The 12,526-nt window shown below is 32.8% G+C and overlaps 1 protein-coding gene across 1 annotated transcript; it reads right to left on the minus strand.

The window, feature by feature from the left end:
* On the minus strand, window positions 1-546 carry HELRODRAFT_63116 (hypothetical protein; the record flags this gene model as incomplete). Its single annotated transcript, XM_009011411.1, has 1 exon — window positions 1-546. A coding segment is annotated over one exon (546 nt), but the record flags the coding sequence as incomplete, so codon positions are not given.
* Window positions 547-12,526: the final 11,980 nt, after the last annotated feature.

Here is a 12,526-nt window from a genome sequence, read left to right on the forward strand (position 1 = left end):
CAGCCAGCACCAAAATCTGGCATTGTTTCCTAAATCGTTGTCATTGACGACGAAATGCTGTACGAAAGTGTCGGGTCCACTCATGCTGCTGATTTCAAGAGGGGTGTCACGTTTGGCATACATTCGAATGTGCGGCGAGTTGTCATTGACATCCAGCACGTGCACACTGATGCTTGCATGGGCTGATTTTTTGTCGACTTCTGCGGAATCTGCGGCTACCACGTGTATCCTATAGAAGTCTTGTTTCTCTCGATCAAGTTCCTTTCCGAGGTATAGCTCTCCCGATTGGCTATCAATTTTGAATATATCACCGTACTCGGAAGCTGATTGGTCGCTTAGTTTGTAAGTCACGTGTGCGTTCACTCCAATGTCGTTATCGGTGGCTCGCAACTGAGTGACTATCCAACCGGTTGGAGCGTTTTCGCTGACCGTCGTGTTGATAGTCGATTTGTCGAAAACTGGTGAATTGTCGTTGGCGTCGGTAACTTCGATTGAAATATCAAGTGTGCCCGTGAGAGCCTGGTGTCCGCCGTCCGTGGCCAGCATCTGGAACAAGTTCAATTTTTAGTTGTTCTAAGTTGTTCTTTATTGTTCTTACGTTTTAGAACAATTTAACTACTTTATTGTATCGTTATGCATTTCAAACTGATTAAATTTTCAACATAAATTTTTTAATTATCTTAGTTTTATTTCATAAAAACGTGTTTGCTCTTTTATTCAAGTTTTTTCCAAAGATAATTTTTCAAAAAAAAAAAAACAATTAAATTTCATTAACAAAACAATCATGAGTCAGTTTTCTATTTATTATCAATTAATTGATTTATTTATACATTGTTTTATTTTTTATCTAAAATTCTGCCTTTATTTCTCGATCCGTTCACACAAAAATTTATTCAACCATTCATCGATCCATCCATCTTTTTTCAACTTCCAATTTTTTCGCCACTTGGCAATTTAACATTCCATCAATATCAATACTCATTCAGCTATCCATACACTGAGGCTCTGTTCATCCGTCATTATTCAGTCAACTATCTATCAGCTCATTTCCCATCAATCAAACAATCTACTATTACATTTGTTAATCAACCATCCAATTAAATATTCAATCAACCAATATTCAATCACTTATAGTCAATTAAAACAAGCCAATTAAACAAGTTGATGGCTAACCTTCAAATTGTAGAACTGAACTTTTTCTCTATCTAGCGGCTTTTTCAGTCTCAACCTCACTTGTTTGTCAACATTCTTATTAAAATCAACGCCGAGAAATTCACCATCATATCTACCACCACCACCGCCACCACCGCCGCCGCCGCTGCTACCAATTCTAACGTGGCCACCACTTCTGGCAGTCAACTCAAAAACATCGGAAGCGGGCAGAAGTTCGTACGTAATTTCACCAGACCTTCCCAAATCTTCGTCAAGTGCTTGCGGTAAGAAGAAAGTGCTGTTGACCTCCAGGGCCTCCGAAATCGGTAGCTGCACGCGATCGGGATGGAAGTGTGGCGCGATGTCGTTGATGTCGAATATGTCCAAACGGACGCTGATGATTTTAAAATGTTTCCCGCGCCGAGCACCAATGTTGTAACTTTTAAAACAAGGTGGTGAGTTGTTGAAGAGTGTTGTGTCGCTTGTGGTAGCGTAGGTGGCTGCGTGGCTCTGAACCGATCGCTTGGATTTATTGACGTTTGGTAATACAGTAAATGGTGGCAATAATAAATTGGAACGCATTGATTTCGGTGAAAAAATTGATGATGAAATTAACGGAGGTTTTGAGGTTGATGATAATTGGAAATAAAAATTTCTCGTATCTTCAAACTTATTGCTGTTATTAAAAAAACGAAACGAACAATTTTTGGTGCTGTGCTGTTGACAAATAACATCAGCGCTAATATCATCTTCTTCATCAGCGTCTCTGCTGTTCAAAGTTTTGTTTGTTGACATTGCTGCCGAAGCTAATGAGTTTGACGATGAGATTGATAACGAGGGTGAAGATGATGATGATGATGATGACACTGTTGAAATGAAGGATGATCTATTCGATGGCGATGGTGTGGTGGAAGATGGTGTCGTTGGCGACCAGAACATTTTTGAAGTTGTTGATGATGGTGATAATAATGGTGAAAATGATGAAGAGTGAGATTTAGATGACGGTGATGAAATAGTTGATGACGCTGAGGATAATAATAATGACGATGATGGTGATGCTAATGAAGACAAAAAAGTTGATGACGATGATGAAGGTGACGAGAATGACGATGACCTAGATGTTGACTGCTTAAACAGTATCTTCCTGTTTAATGAGTTGTCTTTCCAAAAATGACCCGTCCGTCTAACTTTTTTGTCATGCACATAGTCATTGAACATTCTATCGACCAAATGTCTGCGGCGTTTATTTTTGAAGCTATATTTTAATAAGTCATTTGTTGAAAAGGTTGATTGTGGAGACGAAGGGTCTGACATAAAAAAGGAGTTGCACAACGTTTCTCGATCGATTCTTCTGGCGATTTTGACGGTGCCGTTAATTGTGTCAACGCTTATCAGCGGTTCCTCGCCGTGCTTTGTAAAAATGCTGAATCGAAACGTCTCCGAAATGTTTGAAGTGCTTTTCGGTAGTTTGGTGTCTAGGTCAAGTTGGGAAATAAGTTGACCTATTTCGGTGTTAATTTCCATCTCCTCTGTAATGTTGTAGATGAGGTTATCTGCTTGGTACTGGTTGGAAGGTTCGTACGCGTTGAAGTTCGGATGGACTTCTGGCAGGTTGTTGGACAGCAGAAACAAAAACGTAACTAAATTTGCCGGCATTTCTAAGAGAGGTCGCTGTTCAGATGTAAAAATTTATTTCGACGTTTTCATGGTTTGATTCGTATAATATGTCGGAGGGCAGTTGAATTTGAGCAGATGTTGATATTAACAATGTCGTAAATATTATTGTCTTACATTGTCCAATCAATTTTTCGATGTTAATATTGACTAAGATGGCCGTTGTAAAATGAGTGTTACATAGAGGTTGACGTCATTTTTCATGCTGAAATGAGTAAGTAATGGAGAAGATGATTAAAATTAGTAGGACAATGAAAGATGTATAGATAATGATCATGATGCAGATAATTATGACGACGAGGATGATGTAGAAAAGGATGGTGGTTCATCTTCATTGCACTAATTACATTTTATTCCACATTATTGACTAACATACTTACTGGGAGATACTTTCAAGATTAAACAACGTTGTAATGACGAAAATGATTTAACTGGATTTATAATAATGTTGGTGATAATGACGATGATAAAATGATTATACCGATGTCTCTATTATAATTATTAAAACTGAACAAAAAGTTTTTTATTTGAAAATATCTTTGCTGGTAACCGTGAAAACTTGAACATAAATGCGGTATTGATGATGATGAAGAAAACAATTTTAATAATAATAATAATAACGACGTTAATGATGATGATGTCATTGCCACATCTATCTTAGGTTATATAATTATGACTCTATTAGCAGTGAGAATGATGGTGCTAAAGGACGAATTTGACGTTGATGGGGATGATGAAGATGATGAGGATGACGTTGTCGTCGCTGATGACGATGATGTTGCTGCTGATAATGATGCTTCCAAAAATGATGATGGCGATGATGATGGTGACGACGATGTTGGTCCTGAAGCAAAAGCAGCAACATTAGTTGATCAAATGAAATTCCTAAGAATGAAAAAAATATTGTCTCAATTAAATTTTTTTCGACAATTTACTAAATAAAATTAGATAGAACTTAATTTTTTAGGAAAAAATTAATTAATTAAATGGTGTTTAGTTTATAACAATGTGAAAAGAGTTTCAATGCTAATAGCTAGGCAAATCGTAACAACGCCGCAATTAAACATTCTACATTTATTGTATTTGCAATTAGAATTGTGATGTATTTCAGAAATTTAATCGAAAAACAACCAAAAGAAATATTTGATTGTCATTGTTTCTTTTATAACAATTATTAATCTGTTGTATCATTTTACTTGATACATATAAGATACAAGATACATACAGGATACAAGATACAGGATACATTCGTGTACTATAAATAATAAACCATCAAGTCGGGCTAGCACCGTACATGCTAACTTATACTCACATATGAATTAGTGGGCACTATATATTAACTACGTGTGTACGTTGTTGGGTGTGCGTGCGTGTTTGTGTGCGTGCGTGTTTGTGTGCGTGCGTGTGTGTTTGTGAATGTGTGTTTAAATGTACACCACTCAGCCAAACATTAGAGTTAATTTTAAGTAAAAATTTTACTAAGTAGTTTACTAGAACGTACTCTTTGCAAGAACCATTTAATTAGATTTAGTATTTATAACTTCATTACTTTCCAGATTTTTTGAATGTTATCAGATTTCTCTCTTTCAGCTATAAATATTGTCATATTATTGTAATTGTTTTTCCTTTATAAATTTTCAATTTTCCGCCTTGGTGCTTAATTATATGTGCTGTTATAAAATGTTATAATTCTCATCATTAAATTTTATCATCGTCGTCATCATATAAAAAACTTAACAGCATAATTTTTGTTGCAATCATGATGCTTTCATTCATCATCATTTTCAGCATCAGTGATGCTGGTATATCGGTTTTGTTATCACTGTGGTCGAGATTCATCACCGAATTCTTATCATCCTAACAATTTTAGTCATAGTAATTAATCATTATTATAAAAAAAATATTTTTTAACTATAATGAAGTTAGTTTAACTATTCTATAGCGTACAAAGTTTAATTAACATCTTTTTCATCATCATTACATCGTCATTGTCGCAAAAACCCTCGACATCATCACTATCATCATCATCATCATTATCATCATCATCGCCATGAACGTCATCAACATAACTCAGCAGCGAGAACGCATATTAATGACGTCATGCATTAATTTACGCAGAGAGCTGCGAAGATGGCGAACAATGAAAATAAACAACAACAACAACTACTACTACTACTACTACAACAATTACTACAACAACTTTGACAACCATAACAACAACACCAATGAAAATGACATCAACAACAAAATTTATAACACTAACATCCAAATCCAAATAATTTAACATCAAAAATATATTCAACAACAAAAATAAGCACAGACGTGAACATTTGACGTGAACAACAATTTCAACAATTTCAACAACAACATCAACAACATTAACGCAACAACACCGTTCGGATAGAAAAAAACTTGAAAAAAATAACAATGATAACACAATGAAACCACCTTGAAATATATTTAGAATATATTGAGACACAACCATCATGTGAACAATACAAAATTATCCATGATATACATTACGTTGTAACGTATTGTAATCAAATTATACACAAAAATTGACGTCATTAACCAGAAAATAATAATTGCAAAATTAATGGCGAAATTAAATAGAGAACAAAAAGAAAAAAATGGCGTCGTTAACTTGAGTTATCATTCTCACGAATAATAAAAATAATAATAATAATAGAAATAATAATAATAACAACAACATCGACAATCTACAGAAAACAATTTCAATGCCAGCAACATTGGAAAATTTTACATCAATAACAACAACTGCCATGTAGCATCAACAACATTTATAATAACTACAATTACTAAAACTACTATTGCTGCTACTACTACTACTACTACGACAGCATCAGCAACAACATCAACAACATCGAAATTATAAACTTGAACAACTAAGCGATCGCATTATAAATACAATCTTTCAAATCGCGATAAAAATACATATAAATAATTAGTGAAATTTTTAATTGAAATTTTATTCTTTAACATTAATTAACTTTTCATAACAATGCCAAAAAACAATAATTATGATCAATGGCAAATGCAGTTTTGTCAGATATGAAGCAACAACAACAACAACAACAACAACAACAACAACAACAACATCCAATAATACCCGAACCCTTATTTATCGTGCACTTTTGCAAAAAGACAATACTTAACTAATCACTCCCTTTGAAATACCTCTACAACAACATTTAAAACAGCAACAACAGTTATTAACACATCTCCTATGTACAACACTGTCAACAACTAACGTCTAACACACATTGAAAAACAAGTGACAAACAACAACAACAACAAAGACAAAACAATCATAAATAACAACAACCAACAACAACAACAACAAAAATGGAAACGAAAGAGAAGAAAAAGAGAAGCTATCTGCCAAAGACCAGCAGAAGAAGAAGGAATTGTTACGGGTTGACTCGTGTTCGTCTGCTACACATAATCTGGCATATATGAACATTCTTTTCCATGCTTTTGTTTTCCATGTATGATTATGTATGTTCGTATGTATGTATGTGTAGTGTAAGTGTATATGTGTGTATGTATGTATGCCTTTGTCTTGCACGTATGTATATATGGCTACACTCAAATCAGTAGAAAGTACATATGTGCATGTTAGTGTGTGTGCAAATGTATGTTAGTATGGGTTTGTTTGTAAATTTTTGTCTACTGCCTCATTTAACGAACGATTTTTTATTTTTACGTAGTTGAACTATTTTGTGTCTGTATTTATGATGAAATGTCCTGTGTTGGTACGAAAGAATGTTTTCTTGTTCTCTAAAGTAGTGTATGTTCGCCTGATTAACGTAATTGGAAGCATCATTTTGTGATGCTTCTTTCTGTGCGGTCTTATAAGTTAAGATAAGTTTCATGGGTTGCTTACTTTGTATATATGTCTGTGTGCCTCTGTGTATTCATGTATACATCGATGTATTTAAATATACAAGTTTGCGCGTGTGCGCGCGCGTGTGTGAAGTCGACTTTTTGTTTGGTTGCATTCGTTTATGTAGGGAATAACGCCATATGTTAAACAGCTTTATTGGACGTGTCTCTGTTTACGCTTCTAGATTTGTTGAAGTAAGCGTTACAGCGTGTGTGCGCGTGGCTGTGCATGCGTGTGTGTGTGCCTGTGTGTTTGTAGGTGTGCGTGTGTGTGTGTACATGTGTCTTTGTTTATGTGCGTGCGTGTGTGTGTATCCTACTTTTCATTATAATGAATATCTTGTAATTATATGAAAATTCCACAAATGTGATAGAAATCACTACTTGTAAACCCAGTTTTGAAACTATTGAAAAAAAAATCATAGAACCATAAAGAGTTGAAGTATGTTTAATCAACTTGGAAGCAGTCACGCGATTACGAAATGAATTTTTATAATAAGGATCGCTGTACATTACACGCGCCGCTGCACGCCTTGTATAAATTAGTTCATGCATTATTTTAAATATAATTTTCAACCAAAAAGTTGATTAATTTCAATAAATAGAATACTAAATTAATGTTGTTTTTAACTCTTAAAAATTGGTTAAACACGACGAAAATTTTAATGTATTGATCAATCATTTAAAAATATTTTTTGTATCAATTTATGTAGAATTTATATAAAAAAAGCAGAAAATAAAGTAAAACATTTTATTGACATACAACACACAAAAAAAATGTTTCATTGTGAAAATTGAAATTTTTTTTTGACCAGTTGCATCGTCATTGTTGTTGATGCTGTTGGTTATAAATTCTCATTTCAAATAAAAATCCACATACATTCATTTCTGTGGAAAATTCTCTGTGAAAAATCATTTGTTTTGTTTTTTTTATCAACAAATACATGATATCAGATATACTTTTATTTATTAATTTATTCAAATAGTTAGAAAATTTTTAATAAATAAAACAGGCATCTGTAGTCACAGACGCAAATAAAAATATCGCTAAACAAAAAGCCGTCTACCATATGAAACTAGTTTAGCGGGGTAACATAACAATGCATTCATTATCTACATAAAAAGAGAATAGATATAAATGTATAAATGTACAGTGTATGTGACGTATATTCTGTCAGTATGTACGCAAACATATTGCGTGAGCGTATCTGGATACGCGCGCACGCACGTGAAAGCTTTCTATTAGAGACGGTAAACAGTAAAGGCTATAAATCTGCATTGCTGCAAATTAACTTATGATATGATGTTAGCATTTGGCTAATTCTATTAATGTATATAGAGTTTTTTCTGAAAATTTTTATGCAGACACACACGTAATAAATGAATGCTTCGCAGACAGGCGATGGTTTGCTTGACGTTTGGGTTATATTTCGCGATGACGTCGGCAGTTCACAGGTTCAAATTCTAGCTTGAGAAAACAATTAATTTCCTTTTAAATACTCTTTTTGAAGAATTTTATTAATTTATTTTAAATTAGATTTGTAATTTTTAGGCTAAAAAATGCATGTGATGGTGGATGTGTTCTGATGTAGGGTATTATTTGAAATTTATTAATTTTGAAATTTTTTTTACAAATTTGAAGAATAAAAAATTGAAATAAGACATATAATTGTATTAAAGTTTAAAAAACCATTAAAAATGTGGGAGGTTAGATTATTTGAAGTGCTTCTAAAAGTTTCTGGCAAAACTTAATTATGTTTCTGATGAACTTTGGCAAATTTACTTATTTAAAAAAAAAAATTTTTAAGAAATTTTATAGACATTTTTTTGAAAACTTGAAAATTTAAATAAAATAAATAAAATCATCAAATATAAACTTTGGAACATTGAAAAAGTGTAGGAAAATAATTTTTATATTATATTTGTTTTTCCAGTAGAGCAGATGAAAGCTTCAATTGATTGGAGCATTTATTTCTTGGAACTGAAGCGCCAGCCCACCTACGAGAATGATGAGTCAGCCACAAACACACAAAAACAAGCACACTCATTCACGCACACACTCACACACACACATACTCACACACACATCACATTACCTCATGACATCTTCGTCATCAACAGCTGATAAACTAATTTTTGAATGAGTGAATTCTACCTTTATTTTGTGAAAAATAAATAATTCAAAAATCATTTTTTTTACTCTTCAGTCTTTTCAAAGTTATTTTATTAGTTAGCCCAAATTGTCATAAAAATAATCAACAGTCAACATTCAAATACAAATCGTAAACTTTTACTCTCATTAGCTCATGCCGTTAAGATTTATGAAGTTTGATCTCATCAAATTTTTAACACGAAATGAGCAATGTACATTTTCGATCCCACACATATGTAGTGTTTGCCATGTCGTTTCCAGCTTTGGAACGCAAATGTACGATGTCCAGTCCAAAATGGAACCTCTCGTACGAAGTTTTGCATTCAATCTGTTTTGTTGCAGAATCTGATACGTGGTACAAAAATCTCCAAAATTATTTCAATTCCAGAATTTTTTTTTACATATTAACTTTTACTCGTCCTGAATAAACTTTGTTAATACTCGCACATGATCATTAATGAAATATCGAACAGTGCAATATTTTATAAAAACCAAAGCAGATAAAAAAAAATAAATTAACACTACGGCACCTGCCACCACCAAAAAAAAATTTATTATCTGACACATGATTTTTAACGAATTGCTGTAATTAATAATTTATGAGAAAAGGAACCAATATGAGAAACATGACTTGGTTCCATTACAATTTCTATTTATTTTTATGACTTTGATATTAGGAGTTGTGAACTCGTCAGCCTATAAGTCATACAGCATAATTTCAATGAATGGGTTTTGAAATTATAATTTATAATTTAACAAACTGATCCACACTGTTATAAAATATATCAATTGCGCTTAATTTTGGACTCTTGCTGCTGATAAAAAAAACAAATCCATTTTAAAAAATTTTTGCTTTGTAAAAATTTATTAATTGGTAAATTAATAAATGAATAATTAAGTAAATACACATGTAAAAACATCCTATATACATTTGCGTGTGTGCGTGTAAGAGTTTGCTTGTGTGTAGTTGCGTGTGTGGTTGCATGTGTGGTTGCGTGTGTAGTTGCATGTTGTGGTTGCGTAGGCGTGTGTGCTTGCGCGCGTGTTTGATTGCGTGTGTGTGTGTGTGTGGTTGCGTGTGTGTGGTTACGTGTGTGTGTGTGGTTGCGTGTGTGTGTGTGGTAGCGTGTCAGATTGCGTTTTTCGATATAGTCATACAAATTTCTTGCAATAGTAAATCATTCTTCATATTAATGTTTTTACGTTTCGTTTCATATCATGACAAATGTTCGTTAACATGGCATTTAATCAAACGAATACGTGATATTTATTCTCATATGCGTGTTTCTGCTTGCTGCCCTGTTTGTTTGAATACAATCACGCACAAATAGGTAAGAAGCATAGCCATTTATAATTACAAGTTTTCAAATTTTTCAAATAACGATACATTTTTTTTTTTCTTAGTCCAGTTCCGGTTGTTTTAAAATAAATTTAACAATAATAATAACATTTTATTAAAAATTATCGAAATATTACGTTAAAAATTAATTTTGATAGATTTAAATGTCGTTATCTTTAAATATATTTCAAAAGTTTCAATTGTTACCAAGTTAAAATCATTTGAAGTCTTAAATATATTGTAAAGCATATTTTTTATTTCTAAACACCCACACAAACGCATTCTGAATATTTATACGTGGATCACCTACACAAATAACTTGCATCCAAGCAGGAAATCGCATGCAACATCATACCCGCAAAGAAACCTACGTGCTATTTCATATATAAAAAGATCTTTATGTTTGAACTTGCTTGTATTTGTATGAACAATCAAACATGAATTTGACAACAAAGATCTTTCAACATTTAACACAAACTAACACACACACGCACACATACACGCACGCACACAACACACACACACGTACACATACACATTCATACCACCTAAAAACCACCTATCTAACCACAATAACTAAACTATATTATACAGAAATTGTAGGTTGGGCCAGTTTTTTGAGGAATGTCGCCAAAAACAAAATATTTATCCTTTCGCTACGCTGAACGAACAACAAAAGTAGCATTGTTTGAGACATGCGTTCTTTCTCGGTGTAGGCAAGGTTGTAACTTTTGTAATTGTTTAATAAAATAGAAGCCCTTTTTATTAATACAATTAATTCTGACATCATAATAAAATCATCAGTGGTAGTTATAGATAATTAGGTAGAGATTTGAAGATCTGTTAGACGTTAAACTGTTGCACCAGTTAAATTTGGAAAAATATTTCCACAAACAACAAATAATTATCAATGATTGGAAAACATCAAAATGACAACTAAATGATCATAATAACCAAATAACCACAACAATCAAACAACCACAACAACCAAATGACCACAACAACATAAAAACAAACAACAAACAACATTGAAAGAAAGTAAAAAATCAGAGTACTAAAACAGCTCAACGTTGAATAGACCAAAAAAAGCACACCTAGTGGAATGAGATGGAGTGTTAATAATTGGCAAGCTGTGGAGTGAGGCACGCATAAGCTCAGGTAATTTCAATACAAAGTGATTGGCTGTGTTTCTTCTTTGGTACTGCCGTTACATATTGGTGGTTTTTAGCGTTCAATCAATCAATCAATCAATCCATCAATCAGTCAGTCAGTCAGTCAGCCAGCCAACCAGCTAGCCAGCCATCCAGCCAGTCAGTCAGCCAGTTAGTCAATCAACCAATCAACAAACCAATCAACAAACCAATCAACCAATCAATCAACCAATCAATCAAACATTTATACAGCTTTCTCTCTGAAACGCAACTTAACACAAAACAGCTTAACAAACTAAAATGTTTAATGTAATAATACTAACCAGTAAAAATACTTATACGAACAACTGAAACATTAATGATATAAAGATAAAAAAACAACAAAATATGAAATAATAATAACGATAACTATAATGACGACGACGATGATGATATTAGAAGCATTTAATGAAAACAACAACAACAACGATGTGAATAGCAGTAGTTAGAGACTCTTCAATGCATTATTTAAGTTCTGCGTAAATAATTTATGCCTTCATTCTAACAATTTTTTAATATAACAATAATCATTGTTATTGTTATTACTATTATTATTATTTTCTTAATATATATTTTTTTCAAAATACTTTTTTATTATTTTAGAGATAATAACGACCATGTTCTTATGTTAATAATAATGATGATGATGATCATGATAAAATGATTAAATAATGATGATGATACAAAAGATGATGATGATGATGACGATGACAAAGTTATAGCGAATATTATTATATTGCGGGTGATGTTGATGACGATGATGACGATTAGGATGATGATGACGATGATGATAAACTAAAATAAAATCGCTGGTGATAGGCTGTCGATAACGATGATAGCATTATTAACAATAACAAAAGGAAAGACGATGATAATGATGATGATATGGACGCGTGTACTGCTGCAAATGATGATGATGTTGGTGATGATGATAATGATGATGATGTTGTTGTTGTTGATGATGATGTTGAGACTGTTGTTGTTGTTGATAATGATGATGAACGTAATGATGATGATGATGAGGTTGCTGATGATGATGAGGTGATGAAGATGCCGTGAATTATGATGGGGATGTTGGAAAAAATGATCAGAAAAGGGAGATAAAAGAAGGAA

This window comes from Helobdella robusta (assembly GCF_000326865.2).
Source record: "Helobdella robusta unplaced genomic scaffold HELROscaffold_1, whole genome shotgun sequence".
NCBI classification, from domain to species: Eukaryota; Metazoa; Annelida; class Clitellata; order Rhynchobdellida; family Glossiphoniidae; genus Helobdella; species Helobdella robusta.